The sequence below is a fragment of the Colletotrichum fructicola genome (assembly GCF_000319635.2).
Source record: "Colletotrichum fructicola Nara gc5 chromosome Unknown KSG_Nara_v1_contig01, whole genome shotgun sequence".
Taxonomy (NCBI): domain Eukaryota; kingdom Fungi; phylum Ascomycota; class Sordariomycetes; order Glomerellales; family Glomerellaceae; genus Colletotrichum; species Colletotrichum fructicola.
In genome coordinates this window covers 499,709-527,666 of record NW_027094051.1, presented here as the reverse complement: position 1 = coordinate 527,666, position 27,958 = coordinate 499,709, and the positions used below count along the sequence as shown (strand labels likewise).

Genomic DNA, 27,958 nt, shown 5'->3' with positions numbered 1-27,958 from the left:
CCGAAAGCCCTCTTGTCTTTCGGGGATTAGTGGTTGGAGGCGCTTGTCGCCGATTGGGACCAGAGTTGGAATGAGTCAGCGATCTACAATGCATGCGGAACGACGAGTACCTTATTGATCGGAACGTGCCGGATAGATATTCCGTTCCGTGCGTCTACCCGATCGGGCCGACACTCCCCGGGTCTCCACTTTACTCCCCGGCCGCCAGGGACCTGACGGTCCGGGGATGCGGCACTATCGGAACTGACAAATCAGAGACATCTGTGTCCGAGCAATGGGTTATTGCAACGGCCTCCAGAAAGAAAGGAAGGGTCTTGGCTTTCCAAAGCACATGACGAAAACCCGATCAAACAGAAAGACGAGTGTTACGGGACTTTTCTCTCTCATAAACGGGACCATGTTTTAAAGGCCTGTCAGGTTGAAAGTACTCTGAGTATGAGGTTCCGTAAAGGCTATATGACAGGATCTTGTCTTTCAGTAACCTCAGCTAAATGGTAGCAATTTCGTAAAAGCCAATTTATACGGGATGCTTAATATGGCTGTATTGATTGACTCGTCCGCACAATATGATCATGAAAGCGAAGATAACGAGTTCTTCTCAGGTGTAGGAGGTCCGTCTCACCTACGGAAATGAGCACTATGTTTCCAACCCGCCTAGGCGCCAGTGACTCCAGTTGCAGCGGTGTCAATGTGAATGCGGATTCACCGATAATCGTACATCGTACTTGCTAACGGGTAATAAGGATCAACGGAACCACAAATTAAACTCCTCGGTCTCGCTTTACACTAGACATGTCAACGACTTGCACTTTCTGGTTGTGGATAACTCAACGAAGACTGTTGTTGAACGAACATATATGATGACTTGAAACCTCACGCCCATAATTAAGCCACCACAGCACACCACACTATCATCGGTATCTTCAACATTTTCACACACGACCGTCGGAAGTCTGTCGCTCACTCATAATGAAGCTCATAATCCTCTCTCTGCTCCCTGTCCTGGCAAACGCTGTCGTTATGCAGTGTGACCACGGTTATGAAGGCAATGGAGATTGTGAGCGCCAGGGCTTACACACGTTTTGTGTGAGTGTGTCATCTTTCCAAATCAAACTTGGTTCCTAACCTGATTAAAGCCACGACACGTACGCACCACCTGAATTCACGGTTCCTAGAGACGTCAACATCAAATCCAAGGACCCGTGGGGCGCCAATATTTGTAGAAGAGCCGGAACCGTTGTGATTGGCAATATTTACTGCGCGTAAGGGGTCTCCTTTTTGGCCAGGCAGCGTGAAGTCAGTTCTCGGAGAGTGGTGCGCCACCGTTTTATTCGCTGATCGGGAACCAACAACGGTGGCGGCGATCTTCGGCGACCTGCAAGGCTGGATGCCCTCTGAGACTCTGGATGCAAACGGTCGGGAGTGGGGTAAAATTGCCGCGATAACTTGGCGAGGCGAAATTATTGGCGCCATGGTCGCCATGGTGCATAAGGGAGGAAATGTTCCGCTTCACATAGGGCACAAAGTTGTCATTTACATTGAAGCTTTGGCCTTGACGGTGTTTAAGAACAATGAGGCGATGGAGAGGCTTCGCGGTCGGAAATTGAAATGTTCTGGATCCGTTCCGAAACGAGTACTGCTGGCCGTAAGGGTATCCGGAGACAGACGGTATGAAATGGCTGTTCGTCATCCGAGTCTGTTGCAATCAGATCACAGCTTGCGTGAATCACGCGGTTCCCGCCACAAGGCAACCTCCATTTGACTGATTGCCCAGCCAATGAGAAAAGACGTGGCTGGATGACCCCATCATTACTGCAGGGTGCTTTCGAAATGTGGTGATTCACTCTATTGTGTCGCAATCTGAGCCGATCATCCACCTCAGTGAAAAGATGGCGTTAGCCTCGACGTGGCCAGATCACAGCATCACAACAGCCAGACGAGTGCAGTCGCGAATATATATGGGTTCTTGATCGAAAGGAAATGCCGACTTTCAATTTTGAATTTGCGGGACATTGGTGAGGCGTGCACCCCACGGAGATTGGGGAACGGTGCACAGGTTTAAAGGCTGGAAACGTGGCCATGATAAGAATGATTAGAGTACGAAAAAAGGCGGAGTACCGAAGGCTAGACCTTTCGATCAGCCGTCACATGTCAGAAAACAGTTAAAAAAGACGTTGTCCTTTTCGACGTATGACCCCACGATTTCAAAGTGACAGCAACGTAACCCGGGGCTACCTTGATAGATAAGCCCACGTTCTCCTGCTCCATCACCTCCGTCAACATCGACGGATGTAGTTAGAGGTTGTGTGTGTCGACATGCTGATATTTCATGGAAAATTACTTCAGACAGGGCGACTGCACTTGAAAATTCACCTGAGAAATGCCGCAGTGAAGTGCCGACTACAAGTTCATGTATGGCCTGCGAGGACTCCTCAGAAGCTCGTCTGGTGATCTTCTCATTAGATCGAGCGTGTAGGGCGTAAGTTATTAAGTTCAAGATGTACTGAGTTCAAGCCGTCGCTGGTTAATCTCTGGAGTGCATGACAATTGTTGGTTGGGAAAACCTCTCTGGTTGTGTATAGTTTTGGTAGGGAATGACAGGTATAAGAATGCTGCCATTCGTCATGAATTATTGTGCTCAAAGTTGCTGATCCAATCTCGACGATGTCGGATACCGCTTCTAGTATCCACAAAGATACTGGTCGCGCAAACCACTGACCATTCGATCACCGTTGATTGAGTGTGTAATCCCAACGAAATGGACATCAACCTGGTCTGGGACCCGGCACGCGGCGTCAACTTTCAAGAGTATGAGGGCGACAAAGCTACGGCCGCCAAAGCTGCGGCCGACAACGAAAAAGCTACCGCTAGACATGTGTCAAACGCTGGCGTTCCTTCCAACCCCGATGCGGATCTCGGCGAAGCGGAGCGGCAAGCCGCGGAAGAGGCGAAAGAGAAGGCTGCGGTAATGAGTTTTAGAGTGCACATGTTCTTTCAATTAATTGACAGGATTTTAGGAGCGCAGGTTGCTGCGACGTCTGGACTGGAAGCTCATCCCATGGGTAGAGTCTCTCCCCACAGAGAAAACGCAATGACTTACACATTTTTGAGCTGTGTATCCTCTATCTCCTTGCTTTTCTCGACCGCACGAACATCGGCAACGCAAAGATCGCGGGCATGAACAAGGACCTGGAGCTCAGTGACGGACAATACAATGCCGCTCTAGCCATATTCTTTGTCTCTTACTCTATATTTGAGCCGTTGACGAATATCCTACTCAAAAAACACAGGCCATCTATTTTCATTCCGGTCACGATGTATGTCAGAGACTCCCATCAACACGTCATATCCTTTCTGTATATACTGACAAGGCAGGATGCTTTGGGGAACCTGTATGACCCTCATGGGATTTGTGTACAATTGGAGTGGGTTGATGGCGGGGCGGTGGTTCTTAGGACTCACTGAGGCTGGCATGTTCCCCGGGGTGAATTACTATCTTTCGTGCTGGTATCGTCGAGACGAATTCGGTCTCCGAGCTGTAAGGTTCGTTGTTCCTTTTGGCACCTCTCTGCTAATATGCAAAGGCCATTTTCTTCTCGGCAGCCGCGCTTTCCGGATCGTTCGGCGGTGCGCTCGCGGCAGGAATCCAACATATGGACGGAGTTGGCAACCTCCGCGGATGGTCTTGGATTTTCATTATCGAGGGCCTTCTGACCTTCGTCTTCGGAGTCGCATCTTTTTGGATGGTTCATGACTTTCCGGATGAGGCCGAGTTCTTATCCGATGAGGACAAACAGCGTCTCCTTCGCCGTTTGGATGGAGACCAGCAAGCCTCCGCCCGTCGCGAAGTCTTCAAGACTTTGTACTTTTGGCAGGCCATGCGCGATTGGAAGACGTGGATGTCGATGGCGATTTACATGGGCTGCGACATGCCTCTGTTCGCAGTCACCCTCTTTCTGCCGACGATCATCGACGATCTTGGCTTGAACACTAGCACGATTCAATCTCAACTCTGGACGGTGCCCCCCTACGCCGCCGCCGCGGTGTTTACGGTCTTCATGGGATGGCTAGCCGATAAGTTCAAGGTGCGTGGTATCTGCAACGTCTGCGTGAGCATGGTCGGTATAGCCGGCTTTTCAACGATCCTTGCGGCGGATAGCCCTAAGATCAAGTACATCGGCACTTGTCTGGGGGTGATGGGTCTGTACCCATGCGTCAGCAACACCATCACCTGGATCGCAAACAACACCCAGGGAGTGTACAAGCGCGGCGTGGTATTAGGGTTTGTCATTGGATGGGGAAATCTCAGCGGTATCCTCAGCTCGTTCACTTACCGCCACCCTCCGTTGTTCATTGAGGGCCATGCCATTGTCATAGCGTTCATGGCCCTCTGTCTGTGTGTGGGGAGTCTGATGATGATGGCACTACTCAGTAGAGAGAACCAGAAACGCGAGCAAGGCAAGAGAAACTGCTGGTCAGATGGAAAAACGCAGGAGGAGATCCATGAACTGGGAGACAACGAGCCGGGTTTCCGCTACACTGTTTGAGAAATCTGAAGTGCATCTGGTGAGATCCGGTTTCTCTATACGGATCAGAATTTTGATGCCCGGATTGACGCACATTGGTGCTCTCGAATATTCTTCAGCAATCATTGAGAACAACGCGAGAAGGACAGAAAGGAGAAGAAGGAAATACGAAGAGGAAATAGGGCGTGGGTGAGGATGGTATGGGCAGGATGGCAAGGGCAGTGGCGACGAGCCTCACTCGCTTGGGGAATTTCGCTGGAGACACTGGTTTCAACAACCACAGTGTCTGGTTCAGAAGTGTCTGCAAGACTTCAGATTCAGGGGGAGCTTCGGAAATGGTATTTGGAAGGTAACTATTCCCTAGGGGTCAATGAATCTAGCCCTTTCGCCACCCTTGCATCTCTCGTTTCTGACCTTTTCCAGCCAGTCTCTACGTACAGTCGACCAGCACTCCGTAAGTAATCCATCGTATCAATCTGTCTTCATTGATCAAATTTGAAGCAGGCCCGAACCGGCTTCAAGACACGTCGATTTCATGCGGCAGGCAAATTAAACTCTAGTTGTAACGAACCTAGGCACATCCAACCCCGAGCATTCCTGCTACTCACCTAAGAGATTTGTTCCAGTTCGGCAGCGGCCTTTGTGCTAATTCGAGCGATGTCTGCGTGAGGCATTGCAGATCGGGCTAAGGCAGCCTTACGGGCGTTACTGACGTCGCGGATACCCTTGACGCTGAACAGAATTCCGAAGAGGTCGAGAGGGATCGCTGACGGCGTCTGAACCATGTCGTAAATTCCCAGTCCGATGCCTGCGCCCTCGCCGATGACCACAAACGCTGGGCCCAAAGATTTCAGACCAGCAGAAGCGAGAGTTGAGCCGCCCATGGAATGAGGGCCTTGTTGAGAATGGTCTTCGGGTTGGTGACATCGTCCGTGTTGAACCCGTCAACTTGAGTTGCGTCAGTCCAAAAGTTCCGGTAGTAGCAGGAGGCTGTCATGTGCTCTATGCCGTTATAGACGGAATCTCTGGAGCATGACGAGTCCAACATGCCGACCGACTGTAACTTGACAATGCTCATCTTTTCCCTGGGGGCGCCGACTTCTGCGGCTGCCGCGTCCCAGAAATCGCCCTCTTTGTCGCTGCATAGACTTCAGTATGTCGTGTTCTCGTCATTGCTGTTCATATCTCGTTGTGAATAGTCGGGAGGACATGGCTGAGTTGTGGCAAGATACGCCCTCCGCTTTGCATACGTTGCAACAGGTTGTCTCCTCGGTGATCTTGCAGTTGAAGTACTCGTCGCTGTGTATGAGCATGAAGTTGCGGAGGGCCGACCATGCATTGCTGACGAGATAGTCCGCGTGAATCTTGAAGTACTTGTAGTAGCCGCTGGCCATGATCTCGTCATAGCGAGCGAACGAGTCTTGGGGAATCTGAAGCAGGATAGTGATGGTATATTGCGGTCCACACCAGAGGTCGATCAATCCCGCTTTTGCTTCCAGCTGCTCAATGGTTGTATACTTTGAGGCATCTGAGCTGGTCGGAAGGGGGTTATCATTCTTGGGATTTGGGACGTAAGGGGTGTGGTCGCCACCCGAACCGCCGCTTGTGTCGTCATCTTCATCAGATCCCGGCTGGACTGTAAGATTGGGGCTGGTAACACGACCGTCGTCGCCTGTCCGGTCAGCCACGCCGCAGGACGGCTTAAGCGACGTTCTCCCCTTATTATTGAACGACTCCAAGGTGTAGTGTTCATCGACGTGGTCATTCCCATCAAGGTCGGCGTACTAGATGCATGGCCCAGCGGCGAGACCGTGATAGGCTTTCTTCTTTCGAACTTTCCAGTAGAAAGAAGAGCCACCGCCGGTGTCCAGGGAGTCGTGGCTTCCGTTGTACCTTTAGATGAGCCAGTCGGAATTTCGTCGAGACAAACTGGAAGGTAATGATTCACCAGACCCATGTGTCACCTGAAAACTTCTCAATCCAAAGCATATCGTCATTTCTGTCACCGTCAACCTCCGCACAGCGGAGGTTGGCACGATCCTTTCCGATCGCAAACTTGATCTGGCCGACATCGACAAAGGCGCCACTGTCTTGTTGAAGGTGGCCACTAACGGTGCCATCGGGTGCGATGCACAAGTAGTTGGCGCGATTGCTCCCAGTCAAATCGGCAGAGCGAACAGCCACTGTCAGATCCAGTTAGTGCATTTCATCATTAATAATCACAATTCAGCCAGCAACATTAGTGATTGCTGAAATCGGGTACCCTGCTTTGAAAATCAGGGGCAGCTTACAATCGAAGACACCGAGGCCCCTCTTATACCCACAAGTCCGACCTGGAGCTGGGTTTGTCAAATGAGTCCATCCCCAACCGCCAGTCTGTGGACATTGGTTAGGGAAAACTTCCACGGCATTGGTCTCAGGGTTGACATAGATGATATCGCAGTCGTCATCCCCGTCCCAGTCCTGCAGGTGCAGATCCCGACGGTCCATGCTCCGTAGTGGTCGAAACATGATGCCGGGGCTTGGATCCCAATATCCCTTTACCTCGGTGTCACCAATAGTGTCCTTGCTACGGTTGATGAAGAGGGTCATTTCCCCTGTTGGCTGTGTCCACACATAGTCAACTCGTCCATCACGATGGCCCACCATATTGCAGTACTTATTGCCATCGGCCACAATCTTGCTGCCGCCTCCGCCAATATTCTTCCACACTCGCGGGAGTTATCCTCCGCCAAGTTCGTGTGCTCCAGATACACGTAGTGCTGCGGTAGGTTTCCGGAGACACTTCTCTGACCGTAGATGCGTGCAAAATGGATTCGGGTACGGAGGTTAGTACCACCCATGCCCATATGCGTCGGACCGGAGGATGCGCCCTGGTAAAACGTCTGACGCCATGCGACGTTGAGACCATCCCCAACGTACCCCTTTCTGCAACTCCTGGAGTTTGTCCAGATGTACGTTTTGCCTCCATCATCCACCCACTTGGCATCGTCTCTACCCTGTTGCGCCATTATAGTCAGTTTCCCGAGTCCTTTTGTCACAAGGATGACTTACATCTCCATTAAGCATTATTCAGACAAGGTCCACTTACCTCGGCCGTCCCCATCAATGCAAGTTAACCAAATAATTTACTTATTTCATTCACTATTGTGGTAGTAGATACCGTTAGGGTTGCGGCTTCCGCGCCGAGTAAACCCGCCAACCTCCATTCCATTGCGCTCGAACTTGTCGCAAATGGTCGGGCCACTGTTCACTTCGCCAGGTTCAACGAGCTTCCCAGCATCCGCAGCCTTGTTGATGGCTTTGTAGAAGATGTAGCCCATCTTGAGGAAACCGTTGTCCTGCGGGGTCATAAGATGTCAGCTCAGACTCAAGAATGCGACTTTCAACCCATGGACTCACATTCGGGTGAACCTTGATGACCTCCTCCTGGTTGTAGTCGTTCCAGGTCTTGATCCATCCGCTGGCTGGATGTGGAGCTGACGGATCCATATCCACCAGCGGTCTCAGCAGTAGATCTGCCTCTCTCTAGGCCCATCACATTACATGTGCACACACGCATATTAGATAGTGGCATTGAATATTGAAATAACTGCGCGCACTTCGATCCTGTCGTCGGCCATGGGCAGGCTTGAAATTGGTTCAGCTGCCACTAGATTGAGAGTATGGTGTTTTCGTCAAGAAATCGAAACCTTGCATCAAACGATCCAGTTCGTATCGACTCATTTGCCTTGTTCACATAGATACTACACACATACTAATGTCTTGGCTGAGCAACAGGAGCATCGTGGCCACACCTCCTCTATTGCGATTGCAAGCAGATCACTAGAGCGCCGTGTTCTAGAAAAAGTCCAGCCGCAACAGCCTGGGCTTGGCGCAAACGGCCTAGACGACGGCCATGTCGTGTTGCCTAGGTATGAAAGAATCTGCCGTGATGGCAAAGTTCCTCGACACAGGGGTTTTCTGAGTGCGTATGTCTTGGGAAACCCATCCTTTCGGGGGAAGGGGCCCATTTTGCATGCGGTCCAAACCACAACCCACGCGGGACGTTGGCGCGGCCCGTAGCGGGCGGTTCAGCCCGCCACACTCCTTTAAACCACCAAGCTCGGCATGCGATTCCACTCAACTAGCATGTTTTGGGACACACCCGGCGCTTGTTGGGTGCATGTCTTACTTCAGCTGTGGGATCGGAACTTAGGTCCGGTACTATGGACTCAAGGCATGGCCTGGCCAGACCCTGTTGTCACAGCTCTGCCACCTTCCAGTCCAATCATGATGCAAATGAAAGTCAGCATGCTCCAAAATATCCTTCTAGATGTCTCAGCCTTTTTACCCGTTTTCATCAATTTCGTCCCAGCGGCCGGTTCTCAGGGAAGGCTCTGCCCGATTGGTCACAGATTTGATGGCTGAATACCTCACAAGCGGACGCTCAAGGGCCACCTGTCGGTTGAAGTGCCGAAAACATCACACAAGCTTTTCAAGTTTGTGATTGAGGCGCATTTGGTGAAGATCTTGGAAGAAGGGATGGGCGAATTGGAGCCTTCTGGAGTGACGAAACCGTGAAACCCCCAAACTTCAGAGCCCAGATCGATAAGCCGGTTCACTCTGGGCATCTTCGCCCGAGACAGGGTTTTCTTCGAGATGTAGCGAGAATGGACTGGATGGTCTATGGCTAGCTGTTCCACACGCCACGGCGGCCTTAGCCTTTCCAAGTCCCCTTAGGTGAATGAGGGTGACTTGATCCACGCAGCCAGATCTGTAAGTATTTTGGTTGCTGGTGCAAAGTGCACCTCATCGTGCTAGGTTTGAGTACCCGCCGGTTTCGACTTTTACCGCAACGCACGCTTGGCCTTTCGATCTCTAGATGGGAAACGCATGTGGACCTGGTTGAACATACAGAGAAGAATACATTGTGTACTTAAATGCCCTCTGCCGCACCTTTGTAGAATAATAACAAGCCAGCTTCTACCAGCAGCCTTCTGTTTAGCTACCACTTATCATCAAGTCTGAACTTCAGAAAATCTTTCCATCATGTCCACTCAAATTATTACCTCAACCACCGAAAATGGAGCATCGGTCACTACTGACCAGCTTCCACAAGACCTCATCAACGCGATGCAAACCCTGTTCGGCAAGCACCAAGGTTACCGCACTAGTATGTAGATCTATCCACCTGACGAAGTTTTAGCCTGACCATTTCCTTCTTCATAGCCCATGCCAAGGGTCTTCTTGTCGAAGGAGTTTTCAAGCCCACGGAGGAGGCAAAGACTCTTTCGACAGCAGCCCATTTCAACAATCCCTCAACTCCAGTCATCGCTCGCTTCTCGGTCGGCGGAGGCCTGCCGAAGATTGCCGACTTCGATCCAAGAGCCACTCCCAAAGGTATTGCGGTTCGATTCCAGGTCGACGAGAACACGCACACCGACCTGATCTCCCATTCATTCAATGGCTTCGCTGTCAGGACCGGAGAAGACTTTTTGGCTTTTCTTAAGGTCTTCACGGCCTTTGGTGTCACCAAGGACGCCCTTGAAAAAGCGCAGAAGAAGGGCGGAGATACCTCCAAGGAACAGGCAGCATTCAGCCAAGCCCAGCAGATGTTCGGCGCATTTCTCGCCATCCATCCATCCGCTGCCCAATTCGTCAAAGGAGCGAAGCCAAACCCCTACAACTATGGTACCTTGAAGTACTACGAAGTTAATACTCACGTCCTCACCAACGCCGATGGCAAAGTCAGCAACGTCCGTTATAAATTGGAACCCGCAGACGGAGAGCATCTGTACACCGACGACGAATTGGAGAACCTGGCGCCCAGCTACCTAGAGGAGGATCTTCAGCAGAGATTTCCGGAGAAGCCCATCACCTTCAACATCATGGCCCATATTGCGGACCCTAGCGATGTCTTGGATGACGCCACGGTGCCATACAAGAGCACAACATTTGTCTCGGTTGGGACGCTGGAGATCAACAAGGTCTGTGATGACAACGTTGAGAGGCAGCAGCAGATTGCGTTCAGCCCCACTCCAGAGAAGGGCGGCATCCAAGGCATCATGTCTTCCCAGGATCCTCTCATTCAAGTCCGCAGGGGAGTGTACTGGATCAGCGCTGACCAGCGCAGACATGAGAAGCAAACCGAGACAACGGAGTTTGAAGAGGAAAACTAGTTACTGTATGAGTCTATATTTAGCTACCACCTTGGAGTTTATTCTCTGGGCAGAATGAAACGAGAACCAGATTCCAGAAGATGAACAACAATGAAGACATGAGTGACATTGTAAAACAACCCAAGCCTGAATGATACCGATTACACCTCCATAATTCCTCGAGCATTTTCCACAATTTCCTGCGTGATTTCTTCGACCTTCGCCTCGATATGAACTCGTAGTACTGTTTCTTCGCCTAGATAACCATGTGCAGCTTTGGGGCGGGGAACTGAGCCAAAGCTCGTCATCGCCCTTGGATCCAAGGGCTTCAATACGGGAAGCTCCTCCTCCTCCTCATAAAGAGGAACAAAGAGAAGTCCGATGCCATATTCTTCCACAGTCTTTCTGATGGAGTCCTTGTGCCATTGCTCTAGCTCTGGGTGTGTGACGACCATCAAGGCAGGGTTTAACTTCCGCCCGATCTCATCCCCAAGCGGAGTGGATATGACAGGCTTATTGACATATTTTGTCGTGGGAAGGCCCGAAGACATGAAGCTTCTCGCGATGCTGGAAGTTGAGGCGGCATCCGAAGTGGCGGATGCGATAGAACTAAAGGAGCCTCGCCGACTGGTCGATGTCGAGGATGTCCCACCAAAGCCAGAGAAGCCCTCATTGGCAGGTCGGGATTCTTCGGGGAACAAAAGACCCGTTCTGGTCATCTTGGAAAGCCACATGCGCTCATATCGCGCCTCATTCGGTCGGACAGCTTCGGCATCGCCATCAGCTCCCGAGAGACCTCTCCACATGCCCACGGTGGCGGCTTTGGCTGACGTCTCGTGCAAGCTGTCGCCTTGGAAGAGCGGACAGGACAGTGCCGCAGCGACTGATTTCGCGATCTGAACTTTGCCTGCCACCGATGTCGAAGCTGTGATGAGAATGATGTACTTCGATGGTTTGGTATTCTCCTGGAGCCCTGTCTCCGGTTTATCGGGGAGACGATGAAGCATCGCCTGCGGCGTCGGTGGCCGGATCGGATAGTCAGTCATCCTGGACGCACCGAAGTTTGGTCGCTGTTTCTGTAGCAGGATGATAAGAAGATCGTTTGGTCGATCTGACGCTCACCCTTTGACGACCGCTACCCCGCTTTGTGTGGCTTCAGGCTACCGGATCCTTCGTGGATATTCGGCTGAATCACATGACACCAAAATCATTCCATCGTTTCTCTCAGAAAGATTTTCGCATGATTGTTTTTACAACAGTTTCACTCAATTACATCTTCCGATATTCGCCTATGTCTTTTGGTATGTGTAGCGCGGCCCTAACGAACTCATCACCCTTAATTCCCGTGGTTTGACGTAGAATGGTTCTGTCGCATCGAAGTACTCGTTATAGTAGTCTTTTGTCATTTGGTGCTTTTCGTCTCAATCAACAGCCGGAAATTTGAAGTAATGTCAAGTTATCTCACCTTCATAATCCAATCTACGGGCTCGGACCTTGTGGATTTCAGCATCAACTCGGACAAACATCCCTAAAACCACCACGAGTAACTCACCATTTCTCAATCCACGTAATCGTCCCAGGCGAATCATGCACTTGATACATCTCAAAGTGCATCAACTCAGGCTCCCTCTTCAACCTCTCTATCGTCGGCTCGGCGGCTTCTAGGAACCTCGCCACGTCCCTCGGCCGGACGTGGACCGTTACGTGGAAAACCGTCGACATCGTAACTTGAATAACGGGCTGCGATCCGATGAAGTGGATTGTTTTGTCAGACGGAAGACGTCGTCAAAGCTACGGAGCTATGATCCCGGGGACCGCAAGCTTTATGTGGCACGCAATAACAGTCGCCCCGCACGTCCGAGGTCGAGCCCAACGGTAGCTCAGAGGGTGAAACGTCTGATGTCCGACCAGCTCCGAGAGATGTCTTGCCGGAATTCCGGACGTGCACTGGCGTGGACTTGCGTGATGTCATCCCACAATTGTCCACGGATATGAAGCACAGGCACATTGTTCAACCTTTGATTGGCTATGCAGAAGTATTCGATAGACAGGCTCATGTACAGCTATCAATGCGTTGAGCCTGAAGGAGCAACCTCTGAGTGCGAGACGCGATGCTTCTCAGTGCCATCCTCGCTCCACGTCCTTCGGCCCTCTCGCTTTGAAGCGAGCCACGCAAAGAAGAGTGTGATTGTAGCGACAAGCAAAACACCGCAAGCAAGCGCCAGCGTTACAACACAAGGTCCATAATACGTTTTCAATTGGTAGTCGTATCCCGGCTGAGTCCTAGAGCTGCTCCGCACGCCGGAATAGCTCGGTGTGCCCCTTCGTACCTTTTCCCAGAATGCAAACACGCAGCCCACAGCGGCGATGGTGAAAATCAACGACAGGACGGATAAGGCGATGGAGACTAGGTTGCAGATTCGATTACGTCTCACAAACGCTGCTACTAGCAGGATAATCGCCGCACCATTCGTGGCCGTCGCAACAGCTGGAAGCACGAACCCTAAGGTCATATCGCGCATGCCACCGGGCTTGAATGTGGGCGGGAAGTCGCTGTTAAGTGGACGCATGACCAAGGCTGGATCGTAGCCTGATGTGCCGTTGACTCTGACACAGCCTTCCGGGAACAAAACTCTGTATGGTGATTAGTTGCAAAGTCCATCGCCGAGAAGAGAAGCAACCGTCCCAGGGCAATTTACCTTGGTTCGGTGGTAAGCTGACACCAGCCCCAAAGCCCAAAGTGCACCCTGATCTGTGGTTGAAAATTCGAGCTAAACCTTGAACTTGCATCGACGGTGAAGATAGGCAAGCTTGTGTTTGGGATGGAAGCGCAGGTAACAATGAGAAGGGCGAGTGCCACGACCAACGACAAGGCCCCCACCGCAGCCAACAGTCGAGCGCCCATGATGATCAAATGAAGCAAGAGGGGTTGGTGGGAAATGCGATTTGTGACGATTTCCAGTATTTTGGGATATCCTCCTTCCATATAACAGCCCGGGCTCTCCACACGGCTGGATCTGTAGGACCCCACCAGACCTTTATAGACGCCAGATGGATCGACAGGGCAAATTATTTCGGGCAACTCCGAGTTCTTAATGCCACATTAGCAGGGCGAGATCTCTGCTACGATGGCTTAGAGCTATTTTGTCGCTCCTTCTTGAAAACGGAGGTGCGTTATGCCTTGTGTCTAAGAATCTGACGTCAAATAAAGCTGGGCGCACATCAGGGTCCAATCAGTTCTGAATCAGAGGATTTAATAGGATTGATCGTCAGCTGTCAGCACCTCATCTTGGCACTGCTATCACAAAGACATTCGATTCTGCGCTTGTGCACATCGCCCTCTGCCTCTCAGGCTGGAATGCTGCTTTTCAGCCCTCTGAGAAACCTCCTGGCTGCTGATTGAGTTACCTGGGGCGCGATTTCAGGACCTGCCAAGAAACAAGTACGTCATGGTTAAGTACAGAAAGGCACATGCTTGATAACAATCTTGTAGTGTCTCCATTCAAGATCAAGGAATTATCTTCAAAAATTTGAATTTCTACATATCCTTTGCATGTAAGGTATCTTATCAGCCATGGGGTATCTGCATCTCTCTCTCCTACGCCGACATAGCAGGCCGCGTCTGCTCATCAACAACCTCCCTGAAAATCTGGTTCTTCTTCGCCACATCAGCCGTACCACTGCGGTCCCCAAACACTTCGTCCATCTGCTCCAAGGTTCGGCCAGCAGTCTCGGGAACCAACCACCAGACCCAGACGAAGGACAGCAAGCAGAAGACGGCGAAGAAGATGTAGGCTCCGAAGCCGGTGTTCTGGACGAGGGGAGGAGTGATGAGACCGATGATGAAGTTGTTGATCCAGTCTGGGTGTTCGTTAGTCTCTGAAAAGTGCTGACACAGCTCATGTGGGAATACTCACTGGAACAAGTGGAGAGGGCAACACCCTTGGCACGGAGAGAGGACGGGAAGACCTCGGAAGGCATAGCCCAGGGGACAGGTCCCCAGGAAGCGCCGAAGCTGAGCATGTAGATCATCAGGAAGGTGACACTGACCCATCCCTGGGTCGTGTAGCTCGGCCAGTCGTGCGAGTAGACACCGACAAGCGCGGCGATAATCGTGTGGGACACAAACATGAGGGCACTGCCGATGAGCAGGATGGAGCGACGTCCGAAGCGGTCCATGGTCCACAGACTGGGAATGACACCAACCAGCTGAACACAGTTGAGGACACCGGACATGATGAGCTGCATGTTGCTGTCGAGTCCCATGGTCGCGAAGAGGGTAGGGGAGTAGTAGATCAACGCGTTGATACCGACGAATTGTTGGAAGAACTATTTCCAGCGTGGTTAGCATCCATTTCTGGTGTTTTGGGCGGCCTGTGGTGGGGAACATACCATCAGCAGAACTCCGACTTGAGTGCGCTTCCAGCAGCCAGCCTTAAAGCAATCGGTCCACGAGGCAACCTCCAGCTTCAAACTGCTTCCAAGGTCGTTGTTTCCAACAAGGGTCGGGTGGCGCTCGGCGGAAACGGAAGTCTGGAAGCGGGCCTCGGCGATAATCTCCATCCACTCGCGGCGGACGCGGGGGTCGGTGTCGGGCAGCGTGCGGAGCTTGGACAGGTTGTGGAGGGCCTCCTCTTCGCGGCCCTTGGACGCCAGCCATCGGGGAGAGTATGGGAGGAAAATGGCGCCGAAGCCGAGGAGGAGGCCGGGGAGGATCTGGATGAGGAAGGGGAGTTGCCACGACCAGTGGTTCGGGATGCTCTTGGTTCCATCTGTGATGCATCAGTTAGCATTGCTCATGAAGCTGGGTTTCTTGTGGTACTTACAGGTAATCCAGAATGAGATGACAATGCCGACAACGATAGAAAGCTGCTCAAAGACCAAAAGGGAGCCACGAATCTCGGGGGGCGAAATTTCAGAGATATACAGGGGGACAACCATCGACAACCTAGATCAGTCAGTTTGTGAAGATGAATTGACAGAGATTGTCAAACTCACATGCCGATGCCCAAACCTCCGATGAAACGACCGCCAACCAGCATGTCGTAGTTGAGCGCAGAAGTCTGGATGGCGGAACCAATTGTGAAGACAACAACGGCAACCATGATAGAGCGCTTGCGAGAGATCCAGTCGGCGATCCAGCCCTGGTTAAGCGCGCCGATGAAGGCACCAAGGGTGATCATGGCCGTCATCAGACCCTTCTTGAAGCCGGAGCCGGCGGCGTGATCGGAGACTTCGGGGAAACGCTCGAGGAACTGGTCCATGACCAATGTGACGCTGATGACACCTTGATCGTAGCCGAAGAGTAGACCTCCAATTGCCGAGAAGGCTGCGCAGAGAGCTACATAGTGGGAGGAGAAGATTCCGCGAAATCCTGCGTCGAAAGTGAGCGCGAGTTGAATAGTATAGTGGGTGATGTTTGCGTACCTGAGGGTCCATAGGGATCGAGAGCATCATCGGAGAGAACTGTTTCTTGCTGCTCGGTCGAGGCGCCGAACTTGGTCGACGACTTTTCCAAGTCGGAGGCTGATGCCGGTCGATGAGCCATGATGAACCGTTTGTGTACCGTATGAGTCTAGAGAGAGATTTGTTAGTTCGTGACATTTTGGCATGGTGTTGATGTGAAACGGATGCCTGACTAAGCTGGGCAACGCTTAGGAGAGAGACCGGATTGGGATGAACTCACTTTGGGTAATGTTAATATGCAACCCTGCGAGCTGGGACCAAGTAATGGGGATATGAAAAAGCTCAATCCAGTCTGTGAACCGGAATCAAGTACGGGGGGTATCAAAATATGTTGGTGAGAAGGGAGCTTGGGTCGAACTCGACTGAAGTCTCAAGAACGCTACATGATTCACAAAGCATGGCACGACGACGTCTTTATAGACTTTTCCGCTGGACCTCGCGTTCCCTCTTCGGTTTCCCCAATTTCCTTGGCCAGGGCCAGCCCAGCTGGTCCCGAAGACGCCCGTTCCCAATTGCACGGCATCGAAAAAACAAGATAAGGGCAATGGGCGCCCCACTGTGCTTGGAAAGCCGTAGATACTCGACGGGACCTACGTATGGAATAGCCGCAGCGAGCCAATGGCCACGCGCTAGTTGTCACACACACACACACACACACACTCACTTGTCTCTCCCAAAAACAGGCACGCACTCCTCACACGTACACGAGCCGCTAAATCGTGGGGGAATTAAAAGAGGGTTTCTGGGGAATTGGAGAAATGGGGAATCCGTGTCAGCGTTCGCTCCGCTTCCAATACGCGGGCTGTCAGTGGCTGCAGGGGGGCGTGGTCACAGGGGAGGGGGCTAGGAAGCGTCTGTCGCTGGACCTATGGATTCCTCTTATTTTCGGCCATCAGTCCGGGTACCGCGAATTACGACCGGGGTTATGCCCGCCGCAGTTTTGGAGAAAACTTGGCCAAGGCTGGATATTGAGACACAGTTGTCGTTGCCGGTGGGATCGCATCACAGCAGTCTGCTGCCTCTGCAGACAACACGTTGATGGCCGATGACAGCGCCTGACGGACGATCCCTGCTCCGCCCCTGTCCTCGGCAGTGGTCCGTTAATCGAGCGCCCGGAGGTGGGACTATGGAAGAACTTCGAAGATGGAACAGCCGTTCTGTTATGTTCTGTCTCCTGACTGATAATAGACCGTCTTTCCATACACCGCCAGGGGGTGGTTGTTGGAAGATTCTCGCAAGTGAGTTTGGCCGTGGGGGATGGAAGCTTTGGTGGGGAAGACCAGTGTCTTCGAGGAGAGGCTCGAAAAGCTCCGGAATCTCGCCGTGGAACACTCCACATCAGATGGAGAAACCCCGTCTGGGGTGGTGGTCATTGGTCGCTATGGGTTCCTGTTAACGCGAGTCAGGGGCGGGCCTCTCTACGGCTGTAACATGCATTAACAGCTTCGTCATAGGCTAGGGGGGTTGCCGTCTACCTAGCCAGCTATTCGTGTGTGCTCGCATTGCCGGGGCGGGATGATTTGGTAATTTGGGCCGGTGTAAAGCTCGCTGCGAAATGGGAGCCGGCCTAGGAGCTTTCTTCCTCTTCCACGCGGGGGAGCAAGTCGCCCCGATGCAGCCATTTCCCGTTATCACCAACCAGGAAATGCTTTTATCCCCTCGACCTTCCCTTGGCCACCACAATCGTCTCATTTTCACGAAAGAACAGCCGATTGAAGGTCGCAGACGACGGGGTGAAAGGGTCCAAAATCATGTCGATGACATGTCTGGTACGTGTTTATTCCCACGCGGACTTTTCTTTTAATCTTCATCGTTACCCCAGATTGTCCACCCGCACGTTTATTTCTACCCCGGATTTCGTCTAAGCAGCCACAAGATCTGAAGTCTGGAGTACATATGTCGTCCGGACTACATGTGGCGTCTGGAGTGTCTTCACTTTTGGGGAGCAAAGTTCAATTGCTGACATTGGCTTTGTGGTTTCGGGGTTTCTGCTCTGTTTTCGCGTCTGAGCTGGGGAGAAAAATGCCTGAATAGAGAATTCCCCAAAAACAAATCGGGAATTCAGACCTCATTCAGCATCGAAACCCCAAAACCCACTCAGGCGCAACAACAGCCGCAGAGCCCCAAGGACCGCATTGCCAAAACCAGACCTGCAAAAAGCAACACCTCAAATGCGCGTGGAGCACCGATGACGCCGCCGCTCCCGCTGGTCCGCCGTCCTCTCGGGCCGACACCACCAACACCACATCAATCTCATGTATTCGATGCAGAGCGACTGGCAAGGACTGCGTCCCGGCCCCCGCTATTCGGTTCAAGCACTCTACCGAGTAAGGCGGAGCTCCCTCTTGTCTTTTCCTGCGCCGTGACCGACATGCGAAGTTTCCTGTTGCAGCCGGCCCTTGCCAATGGACAAGGACCACGAGAATGACACGCCCCCCGGGGGCCCGGTTCCGCGATGGACCCGGTTTCTGTCGTTATCGTCGGCCTCTCGTCACGAGGACCAAGGAGCCAGCAGCGGCAGCGGCAGCCAGCTGAAGTGCGTTATTTTTTCATTGCGGAACAAACCGCTGATCACTTTTGTGTTATCGTCAGGACGCCGAGTGCATCGGAGACTTGGGTGCGCTACCCGCGGCGTTGTAAGTGTTTGCCCGCAACATTTTCGTGCTTTTCGTCTACTGTGCTTCTTGGCGTGTATGCTTGAGAATGGAGACCCCGATAAGCCTCATCCTCATCTTGTTTTCGTTTTCGATCATCGATGTTTAGTGTGTGACGCGTGAAGATTGACAACCGTCGTGTGCCTGGCAGTGCATTTCGTCGATGAAACGCAGGAACTCGAGGCCCTCTATTGGTCCGAGGATGGAAGCCCGCCCTTCATGAGGCAGGTCGACGCGCCGGCTCAGGAGCAGGCAGTCGTGCAAGCAACCTCGGAGAGGTCGAGGAATTCGTCAGTTCAGCAAACTCTCCATGAGCATCTCCCAACCGCCGCCATTAGTCCGTTCAACCAGCCTGCTTCAACTCCAGCCACGAGTTGGAAGGAGGTGCAAACACCAACGCCGTTGCCTACCGTCTACAGCTCAATACCGCCAGGCTCAACACTTGGGCTGGCCAACTATGAACATCATGGGGACGTTGTGTTTCCCTTTACGCAGCCCCATGAGGTGAGGTTGATGAAGTACTACCTCGAATACATGTGCACCTGGGTTAGTCTTCATCCCTTCGTGATCAATATCTATGCATCATGGTCTAAGAGAGATACAGTTCGACCTCTGTGACGCCCGCCGCCACTTCGCCATCGTCGTCCCTCAGAGAGCAATAACCTGCCCGACCCTCCTCAACGCAATCTTCGCCCTCTCCTCCCGCCACCTCAGCCTGCACGACCAATATGACCCCTACGCCTCGGACCGCTACCACCAGGAATGCCTCAAGCACCTCACCACGATCTCCAACGACTCCTCGGCCCTCACAAACGACGACCTCCTCGCCGCCACCATCCTCCTCCGCACCCTCGAGGAGCTCGACGTGCCCCTCATCGGGACCGACCACGAGGGCCACCTGCTCGGCATCCAGCTCTTCATGAACACGCAGAACGGCGGGCTGCCGCGCCAGAGTCAGCTGCGCCAGGCCTGTTTCTGGGTCGGCCTGCGCCAGGAGATCACCATGGCGTTCGCCACGCAGCGGCCCATCATGGTCAAGCTCGACCACCTCTTCATCGACCGCTCGTTCTCGCCTGCCGACGACGACTGCTGGGCGAACCGCGTCGTGGTGCACTGCGCCGAGGTGGTGCAGTTCTGCTTCGGCGAGGTGGACAACCGCAAGAGCGAGTACCAGCGGCTGGTGGAGTACGACCACAACTGGTTGAGGGCGCGGCCGCTGTCGTGGTTGCCGATTGCGTATAGCGAACCGGACCCGGCGGCGGACCAGGCGTTTCCGCGCATCTTCTATATCAACCATGCTGTTGGTAAGTTGGCCGCGTGTTCCAGTGTTGCTGCAAATACTGACGTTAGAAGTTATTGGCAACGTTCATGGCACTCTTGCACGAGCACTCCTCATGTGTCACGATGAAAGTATTCCACGCATAGGACCAGCACGCAGACTGGCGAGGCAAAAGTTGGATGTAAGTCGTCAACCCTCTAAACTGTCTAATTCATGTGCTTTGCTAACTAGCCGGCGCAGAACGACATTAGGACGCAAATACGAGAACTCTGCGGCACCGCTCTCTCCAACAAGGACACAATCCCAGCCATGTTCACGGCCTGCATGGGCGTGACCGCGTGCGGCGACCGGTTCACCGACCACGTGGAGCAAAGGGCTCTTCTCGACATCTTGGTCAAGACAGATGTGCACCACATGTGGCCGACGGCGTCGGCGCAGTCGCACCTGAAGCGGGCGTGGGGTTGGGAAGATGATTCATGAGACTCTGGCTGTTTTCGAAAAATATTGAGGGCATGCTGTGAATTGTAGAATATCCACTTTGATGAGCGTGGGTTTTCAATAGTCCGCTACGAATAACCGGGACTCATTAACAAACTGAAAAATGCATTAAGAATTACTAGTCTGCTTGATTCCATTTCCGTTGCATCTCGGCAGGTGACTGACCAATTCCATCAAACTTCGGCAAACTTGCCAACTTACACCCCTTGACGAATGATCAGGCAGACAATGTCATACACAGCATATTTCCCGACAACCAACCCGAGTGCGAAAAAGGACTTCTGCTCGGCCAAGCTAACCTCAACTTCTCCAAACCGCAATTACCCCAGAAACTTGTTAGCTCCCCGCGGCCCCCCGGACCCCAGATTGTGAGGGGAAAAGAAGGGGAACAGGCTGGGGGTTGGGGGTGGGCGTGGATGAGTTCCATGAATGCGGAGAAACCGAGATCACAGATATTGGCATCTTGACACCATGCACGCTGAACCCCATAAAGTTTCATCGCATTTGGGCCGAATCTCTGATTAGTCTTCGGCCCAGCCGTTGGGGTAGAGGCTGCCAAACGATTGCGTCGGCAACCACCAAACCCCGCGGCCCCCATTCGGACAGAATTTCCCTCTCATCTGAATCCAGTATCGGGGCAACTTTCCCCGATCAGGGAAGCATCCAATCCGCATCGTCGCTTTACACATCCCCAGATCCCCCACCTTCTCTATCCAGAAAACACGGCAACTATCCCCTACAAAAATCAGGGTCCGTGGTCTTACACCAAGTTTCGCCTCAATGCCAATGGCCATTTTAAGCCTCTCTCCAACTCCACGTCTCCAACATCCCCAACCTGCCAGCGCGTCGCTTCTGTTGAAACCGCGTCTTGCCAAGTGGGCTTTTTTCATGGTCTTCAACATGGCGCTTCTACTTTCCATAGGCCAATTCCTGGGTTTCCCTATCCACGAGGATGGCTTAATTGGACAGGCGGTCGGGCTCACCTGCTGGCGTCAGTGGCGTCTGCCCCACGGGTAAGACATCATGTCGGGATCCGAATCCCGACATGGATGCGATGAAGAAAAATAGAAAAAAAATATGTCGTGGCGCGTGAAAAAGGATCGGTGAGGCCTGCATGAAAGGCGGCGGTATATAATCCGCCCAGCCGCCTTCCTCTGCATCCTTCCGAAATGTCTTAGCAGCTCCTCTCGTTCATCCCCATTCCAGTGATACCCCCGCGGTAGCCCAACACCTCCGGCTTCACCTCGACGACCGCCTCCATTCCACGACGCCATCACCTCCCATCACCCCAGCCGCCGTCCCTCGCTCGGCCAGTCAATTCAGATCCAGAAGCACACGCAAAATGTCAACACAAAAGCTCCACGTAGGCGTCGCAGGCCTCGGCCGCATGGGCAAGCGCCACGCCCTCAACTTCCACCAGAACGTCCCCCGCGCATCCCTCGTCGCTGTCTCCTCCCCCGACGCCGCCGAGCGCCAATGGGCCTCCGAGACCCTCGCCCCGCACGGCGTCGCCGTCTACGAGTCCTACGACGACATGCTCGCCCACGCCGGTCTCCAGGCCGTCTGCGTCGCCTCCGCTACCGCCGTCCACGCCGAGCAGGCCATCAAGGCCATCGACGCCGGCAAGCACGTCCTCTGCGAGAAGCCCCTCGGCACGACTGTTGAGGTGGTGAGTTGAACCCGTCCATCCTTTCCCCAGAAAATCCCCGAGACACCATGAACACATATTAACACCACGCAAAGTCCCAAACAGTAGTCGACGCAGCCGTCCGCCGCCCCGAGCTCAAGGTAATGTGCGGCTTCTCCCGCCGCTTCGACGCCTCCTACCGCGACGCCCACGCAAAGATGTCCGCCGGCCTCATCGGCCGCCCCGCCGTCCTGCGCTCCCAGACCTGCGACGTCCTCGACCCCACGGGCTTCTTCGTCGCCTACGCCCAGTTCTCCGGCGGCATCTTCGTCGACTGCTCCATCCACGACATCGACCTCGCCCTGTGGTTCTTCGACGAGGACAAGAGCAAGGTGAAATCCGTCCACGCCGTCGGCATCACCGCCGTCGAGCCCGACCTGCGCAAGCACAACGACCGCGACAACGCCGTCGGCACCGTCGAGTTCTACGACGGCCGCATTGCCTACCTGTATGCCTCGCGCATGATGGCCGCCGGCCAGGAGGATTCGACTGAGATTATTGGCACCAAGGGCAAGTTGACGGTGAACCTGCTGCCCGCCGAGAACCACGTCAAGATCTACCAGCCCGGCGGCATCAGGCAAGAGCTGCCCCAGACCTACTGGGACCGCTTCAGGGCGGCGTTCACGACGGAGGCGATTGAGTTCACAGAGAGCGTGTTGGAGGACAAGCCCGTGCCGGTGAAGCTGACGTCTGCTGTTGCCGCAGTCAAGATCGGCGCTGCATTACAAGAGTCCATGATCACGGGGCAGAAGATCTGGTTCGACGAGAGTGGAAACCGGACAGAGAAGGCTCAGTTGTAATCTATTCATATCAAAGCCTTAGACGACGGCCATGTGCAATAAAACCCTGGAAATGGGTGCCTTGTCCTTGCCGCCAACACTTGATCATGCCAAATCCTTCAGTCGTGCGTAACCATAGACATGCGTGGTCTAAAACTTCTCAAAACATCGAATCGGGCTTGATACCCTCTTCTACACATTGTACATCTCTCAAGACTGAACGCAGTCAATGTTGGGTGCATCCGCGTCATACATCTTCTTGGAGGTCTTCGCGCGCTCTGCAATTGTATTATCAATCTGGACACAGAACACAGGCAAGGGGAACAGAAGTCTAGTGTGGTGAAGGGGTCTACGCACCACCAGAAAACAACTTGTTTCACAGACTTACTTGTAGTCTTGACATTGAGCCTTCCTCTTTCCACCTCTCGGGCCGTTTTGTGATCCAACTTGGGGCCGGTCTCAGCCGAGGCTGGGGCGGAACTGGGGGTAAAGACCGGAGCCGGAGCAAAGGCTGAAGCAGGAGCGAAAGCCGGAGAAGGGGCTGGAGACGGTGCCCGGACGGGCTCTTTGCGGGGAGCTGGACGCTGGAGGGGCTCCTTGTGGGAGGAGGGCATGGTTCGGGACCCAGTAGCGGGGTTGGTATCGGCGGTTTGCTTCAACTCCGGTTGCTCGTTGTGGACTTCGTCGGGCACAAGAGAATCCTGCTGGATGGAAGTGCTACCAAAGGCATAGCTACCACTGCATCTGGCAGGCAACTCCAGGGTGTCATCTTGTTGGGTGGACGAGCTGCTAAGGTGATACCCTCCACTTCGCCGATCAGATGTGGCTGGCTTTGAATGAACGTCGCTGGTGCCAGCACCTCGGGTGTGGACTGCCAGGGAAACCTCGAAGCTGCCAGGCACATGGAATCTCGTCTTAGTCTTGTGGGCTATTTGGTCAGGAGGCGTCATCTTGCTCTGAATAGAATGTCGCGAGGGGATGACACGACGCTTCTCCCGGATCTCGCCTTCCTCAGATCCCTCTTCGCAGGATTCGAATGCCTCCGAACTATCATCGGACGGCGAAGCCTTTCCGCTGGGTGTGGGGAAAGGCGTGGGAGCCCAAGATGACTTCACTGCGGGGGTCGGCTTGGTGGCAGGTCCTCGCTTGATGGAGAGGGCAGGGAACTTGGGAGGGAACGCTCGCTGGTCTTTGAAGGCGAAGTTGAAAGCGCCGGCATCTTTCAATGATGAAACAAGTTAGCTGTGGTCTTCTTGAAGCTTTTACTTCGTCTCTGAGTGTGATAGGCTCAAATTTGGGGGAAAAGAAAAACAGGTCTGTACATACCCATGCCGCGGCTGAATCGTGGGCCAGCAAAGGGAGTAGATCCAGCATCAGCGGTCCGCATCGAATCGGGGCCAATAGCTTCGGCCGCACTAGGAGGACTCTCCAACTTGATTTTCTTGGACGTATCCGGAGTCTGCGGGCCCTCGCTTGCGCTCTCCCGGGCAGGTTTCTTCGACACCGGGGTATCGAAGGTTGGGAAGTCGATGGCGGAGTCGTTGACTCTATGCTGCTTCTCGGCGTCGGCTAACTTCTTCTCGGACTCCTCAGTCACTCGCGTGATCTCGCTAACGGAAGTCGACAGGGTGTCGAAGCAGAACTTGGGGTCGTCTTGGAGAAGATTGCAGAAGTCTTGCTGCTGGAGGAGCATGCACAGGTGAGGTCCAATGGCCTTCTGGAACTCCTGCTTCAGGTCATCGTGGGCGTCGCTGGCCTCGTCGACGATGATGTCGGCCACCGCCATGAAGTCTTCCAACATGTCGACGCGCTTATCGAGGATATCGCTCAGGTCACGGCCGACACGAGAAGCGAGTTCAGCCGTGAGGACGGACACGCCAAGAGACGCAGCAACGTCGTGGATCGTGAGGAGATCGAAAATCTCGGGCTTGTGGGGCAGCGCATCATCTGAAGGCTGTCAGCTGGAGTTGACAGAAAGAGCGGCGCAGGATCAGTGAGTTTACCTCCGACGTACAACCACTTGAGAACGGTTTCCAGTGCAGGGGCTTTGAAGAGGTGGTCCTTCAACGCGAATTTCTTGACGCGGTCGTCCTGGTAGAACACGTGGTTAACAAAGCTCCTGTCGAATGCAATATGCAAAAACAAATGGGAAGTGGAGAGGAAGTTTGAGTTACCATTGCGGCCTTCTGATCGACGAGAAAGTCTAACATCTCGCTCCTTCCTCGGATGACCTTGTCGTGCAGCTCCCACTTTTCTTCGCCCATCATGAGCCAGATGTCGGCATCCTTTTTGGTCTCCCAGAGGCTACGAGACTGTCAGCAGGTGCGAAGAAAAAACTCCCGATTGATTTCTTACGAGGCGATGTCGGGATCAGCCATGGCGAAAGACTGGGGAGTTGATCGCAAGTTGGTGTGGTTGTCGTATTTTGGCATGTGTTGGTGTGCCTTGGAGGGATGGGGAGAAGGAGAAGATATTTCCAAGTTGAAAACTCGGTACGAGGCAGAAAATACAGAAGAGGTGGTGGGGTGTAGAAGGTAGAAGAGTTAGCGTGAGATGTCGTCAGGAGGAGGCAGGTGAGAAACCCAAAGGAAGGTAGGTGCTTGCCTCGAGTGAGGAAGGAGCAGAACAAGCTGTGCCTTCTCTCTCGCTCAAAGAAGAGTCGAGGTCAAAGCTTGTTACGTTCGCAAGTTCACCCAATTAGACAGGCATCTTTGTTGTTTGATCGGTATGGGTTGTGGTCAGGTGAGGTGAGCGGTCCACGCTTCACCTAGGTGAGCTGGCCTGAGGCTGATGCCCCCCTCCAACCACCCGCCCCTAGCTATTTCTTTGAGGTTGCGGTAGGACCTGTCAACCAGTTACAACTAAGAGATGGGCCGAATGGTCTAGTTGGTAAAGCATCTCTAACAATTTAAAACCAATACCACCCGATGAGTTTCTGGTTACTCTGTTGAGGGTAGGGGCGCTCAGTTCGAATCTTGCAAAACACAATAAGCAAGGAGGGCCTAACGGATGACCGTCGCGTTATCTTTTGACTTTTTGGCCATCTGAATATGTCTACTTTTTAATTTTCTTTTTCTCGTTGAAGTTTAGCAAGGCCTCTCACGATAACTTCCCCAGACTGCCATCCTGACCTGCATGATCGACTGTTGCCGCTCGCTCATGCTGGCAAAACCTGCCGCCGCAGGAACAGTCGGCATCCGTCAGTGGGACATAGAACAAGACCCACGTTCTGCTTTTCTGCCCCAATCTTCTCATTGATCTCGCCGTGAGCCGGTTCGATGAGATCAAAAGTCTGTAAAAACGCTACGATAACAAAGGAAAGCTCCTTCAAAGCAATCTGCTCTCCCAGACACCTGCGAGGGCCTCCGTTGAATGAGAAAAATGCATTCGCCTCCGTCGTCACAGGGTCATCCCAGCGCTCCGGACGGAAGTCACTCGCATCTAGCCCGTATACTTCCTTCCTCCGAGACGTCACATACGGTGATATGACCACTACTTCTCCCTTCCTGATGAGCAGCGGGCTGAGTCCATCTTCCCCGCCGCCAACGGGGAGTATGTTTGTCTTGGTGGCTTGGCGAGTATTCAGAGGAATCGCAGGGTAGAGCCGAAGACCTACCATCATGTTAGATGATCATGACAAAGGCAATATGTGCCTCGGACGAAAACAGGTACTTGCATTCTTTTATGACCTGAGCAAGGTACGGCATTTCTCGCAGATCTGCCTTGGATGCCAGCGCTCTTTGGCCCATCACTGTGCCGACTTCGTTGCGTAACTTATCTATGACTCGTGGTGTGCGAGCAAGCAGTCGGCTATGGCTAAGAGTTAGCATCTGCCTTAATAACAATTACTCACGGACTAACAATGTCCAAATAAGCGCCGACGCTGTTGAGTCTCTGCCAGCCAGAAGTACGTTGATGACATGGTCGCGGATGCTGTCGTCGCTCATTCCATCTTGGGCCATCTGTTCAATAAGGCTGTCGGCTGCTCGGCCTCCAACAATAGCCGGCTTCAAGGATCGAACTCCAGCAAGGAAATCCTCCACATAATGCCGGACTTCGATGCAGGCAGTCCGAAACCTGGCTGGGTTGTACATGTTATGGAAGGGAACGCAACGGAACCGTCTGACGAGGCCTTCCGAGGCGATGCAGAAGTTCTCTGCAAATTTCCGGTTGCGGGTGCTTTCTGGGGTGTTCTCGCCGAACTTCAAGGTGTAAGTCGACCTGCCCAGAAGCCGGGCCGAGGAGTTGTCCATGAAAAGATCGAATATAAGAGGTTGGAGATCGACGACGCCGCCTTGCTCGGAAAGTGGAAGACGAGCCAGAAAATTTTCAACGTGCTCGGCCAGCTGCTCAAGGCCATAAGTGGACGACGAGGAGAAGAGGTGCTTCCTCAACATAGCTCGCGACTTCTTCCAAGCAGCACCTTCTTGGACAAAAATACCATCACCAATAAGCTGGTGAAAGATTTCTGCCCTGGGACCGAAAGAATAATCTGGTGCGTTATCAGCCATGGTTCAAGCGCATTCAGTTATGTCGTATGTGTTCACCAGAAAAGTTGGAGGACAGAATCGCTTCGATGTTCTGAGGGGCAAGGATATTATGGCTGCGAGGCCCGAAAAGAAAGAATTGTGAGATGACGCCCTGTGGAAACTCTTCTGCGATTTCAAAAATAGTTTTGAGTAACTGTTTGCGTTCATCAGCTTGCCACAGTTGCCACATGCGATCAATACCCAGAGGCCAGCGATTGTATATCATGATTGATGGTTTGCAACCATGTTTATAACCGTAAGCCGTGTCTCTCTGGAAGTGGGCAGAGTTTTCAGTCAGCATTTCAAACGTCGAACGTGAATATTGGGCGTGGATAATGCTTACTGAGTATTCGGAATACCACTGCAGGGTTTTATAGAAAGTAAATAGAAACAGAAAGAG

The 27,958-nt window shown here is 53.0% G+C and overlaps 13 protein-coding genes across 13 annotated transcripts; 5 read left to right on the top strand and 8 right to left on the bottom strand.

Moving 5' to 3' along the window:
* Positions 1–2,758: 2,758 nt before the first annotated feature.
* On the top strand, positions 2,759–4,547 carry CGGC5_v000161 (putative transporter; the record flags this gene model as incomplete). The annotated part of the gene is made up of 5 exons (XM_066150639.1): positions 2,759–2,965; positions 3,018–3,062; positions 3,112–3,317; positions 3,376–3,538; positions 3,585–4,547. 5 exons carry the CDS (start codon positions 2,759–2,761, stop codon positions 4,545–4,547), a joined length of 1,584 nt encoding a protein of 527 aa, XP_066009736.1.
* A 174-nt stretch (positions 4,548–4,721) lies between these two features.
* CGGC5_v000160 (uncharacterized protein) lies at positions 4,722–5,079 on the top strand (the record flags this gene model as incomplete). The annotated part of the gene is made up of 3 exons (XM_066150638.1): positions 4,722–4,875; positions 4,950–4,980; positions 5,031–5,079. The coding sequence occupies 3 exons, from the start codon at positions 4,722–4,724 to the stop codon at positions 5,077–5,079; spliced, it is 234 nt and encodes a 77-aa protein (XP_066009735.1).
* Positions 5,080–5,376: 297 nt separating this feature from the next.
* On the bottom strand, positions 5,377–7,632 carry CGGC5_v000159 (uncharacterized protein; the record flags this gene model as incomplete). Its single annotated transcript, XM_066150637.1, has 7 exons — positions 5,377–5,665; positions 5,736–6,176; positions 6,312–6,419; positions 6,475–6,709; positions 6,818–7,123; positions 7,186–7,525; positions 7,581–7,595. The coding sequence occupies 7 exons, from the start codon at positions 7,593–7,595 to the stop codon at positions 5,377–5,379; spliced, it is 1,734 nt and encodes a 577-aa protein (XP_066009933.1).
* A 31-nt stretch (positions 7,633–7,663) lies between these two features.
* CGGC5_v000158 (uncharacterized protein) lies at positions 7,664–8,018 on the bottom strand (the record flags this gene model as incomplete). The annotated part of the gene is made up of 2 exons (XM_032026452.1): positions 7,664–7,867; positions 7,929–8,018. 2 exons carry the CDS (start codon positions 8,016–8,018, stop codon positions 7,664–7,666), a joined length of 294 nt encoding a protein of 97 aa, XP_031877089.1.
* Positions 8,019–9,557: 1,539 nt separating this feature from the next.
* Positions 9,558–10,687, top strand: CGGC5_v000157 (Catalase-related peroxidase; the record flags this gene model as incomplete). Its single annotated transcript, XM_032026451.1, has 2 exons — positions 9,558–9,681; positions 9,738–10,687. 2 exons carry the CDS (start codon positions 9,558–9,560, stop codon positions 10,685–10,687), a joined length of 1,074 nt encoding a protein of 357 aa, XP_031877074.1.
* Positions 10,688–10,827: 140 nt separating this feature from the next.
* On the bottom strand, positions 10,828–11,712 carry CGGC5_v000156 (uncharacterized protein; the record flags this gene model as incomplete). The annotated part of the gene is made up of 1 exon (XM_032026450.1): positions 10,828–11,712. The coding sequence occupies one exon, from the start codon at positions 11,710–11,712 to the stop codon at positions 10,828–10,830; it is 885 nt and encodes a 294-aa protein (XP_031877080.1).
* Positions 11,713–11,955: 243 nt separating this feature from the next.
* On the bottom strand, positions 11,956–12,388 carry CGGC5_v000155 (uncharacterized protein; the record flags this gene model as incomplete). Its single annotated transcript, XM_032026449.2, has 3 exons — positions 11,956–12,078; positions 12,132–12,159; positions 12,219–12,388. 3 exons carry the CDS (start codon positions 12,386–12,388, stop codon positions 11,956–11,958), a joined length of 321 nt encoding a protein of 106 aa, XP_031877081.2.
* Positions 12,389–12,732: 344 nt separating this feature from the next.
* CGGC5_v000154 (uncharacterized protein) lies at positions 12,733–13,571 on the bottom strand (the record flags this gene model as incomplete). Its single annotated transcript, XM_066150636.1, has 2 exons — positions 12,733–13,300; positions 13,366–13,571. The coding sequence occupies 2 exons, from the start codon at positions 13,569–13,571 to the stop codon at positions 12,733–12,735; spliced, it is 774 nt and encodes a 257-aa protein (XP_066009932.1).
* Positions 13,572–14,264: 693 nt separating this feature from the next.
* On the bottom strand, positions 14,265–16,214 carry rco-3-2 (putative glucose transporter rco-3; the record flags this gene model as incomplete). Its single annotated transcript, XM_032026448.1, has 6 exons — positions 14,265–14,527; positions 14,584–14,995; positions 15,059–15,438; positions 15,493–15,614; positions 15,665–16,040; positions 16,094–16,214. 6 exons carry the CDS (start codon positions 16,212–16,214, stop codon positions 14,265–14,267), a joined length of 1,674 nt encoding a protein of 557 aa, XP_031877078.1.
* Positions 16,215–17,883: 1,669 nt separating this feature from the next.
* On the top strand, positions 17,884–20,545 carry CGGC5_v000152 (uncharacterized protein; the record flags this gene model as incomplete). Its single annotated transcript, XM_032026447.1, has 7 exons — positions 17,884–17,901; positions 18,281–18,459; positions 18,725–18,768; positions 18,938–19,332; positions 19,391–20,090; positions 20,140–20,246; positions 20,306–20,545. The coding sequence occupies 7 exons, from the start codon at positions 17,884–17,886 to the stop codon at positions 20,543–20,545; spliced, it is 1,683 nt and encodes a 560-aa protein (XP_031877079.1).
* Positions 20,546–21,905: 1,360 nt separating this feature from the next.
* CGGC5_v000151 (scyllo-inositol 2-dehydrogenase) lies at positions 21,906–23,050 on the top strand (the record flags this gene model as incomplete). The annotated part of the gene is made up of 2 exons (XM_032026446.1): positions 21,906–22,232; positions 22,307–23,050. The coding sequence occupies 2 exons, from the start codon at positions 21,906–21,908 to the stop codon at positions 23,048–23,050; spliced, it is 1,071 nt and encodes a 356-aa protein (XP_031877077.1).
* Positions 23,051–23,239: 189 nt separating this feature from the next.
* Positions 23,240–25,407, bottom strand: CGGC5_v000150 (uncharacterized protein; the record flags this gene model as incomplete). Its single annotated transcript, XM_032026445.1, has 6 exons — positions 23,240–23,307; positions 23,418–24,248; positions 24,356–24,976; positions 25,033–25,120; positions 25,204–25,333; positions 25,385–25,407. The coding sequence occupies 6 exons, from the start codon at positions 25,405–25,407 to the stop codon at positions 23,240–23,242; spliced, it is 1,761 nt and encodes a 586-aa protein (XP_031877090.1).
* Positions 25,408–26,652: 1,245 nt separating this feature from the next.
* CGGC5_v000149 (Cytochrome P450) lies at positions 26,653–27,540 on the bottom strand (the record flags this gene model as incomplete). The annotated part of the gene is made up of 2 exons (XM_032026444.1): positions 26,653–26,839; positions 26,891–27,540. 2 exons carry the CDS (start codon positions 27,538–27,540, stop codon positions 26,653–26,655), a joined length of 837 nt encoding a protein of 278 aa, XP_031877075.1.
* Between the last annotated feature and the right edge of the window lie 418 nt (positions 27,541–27,958).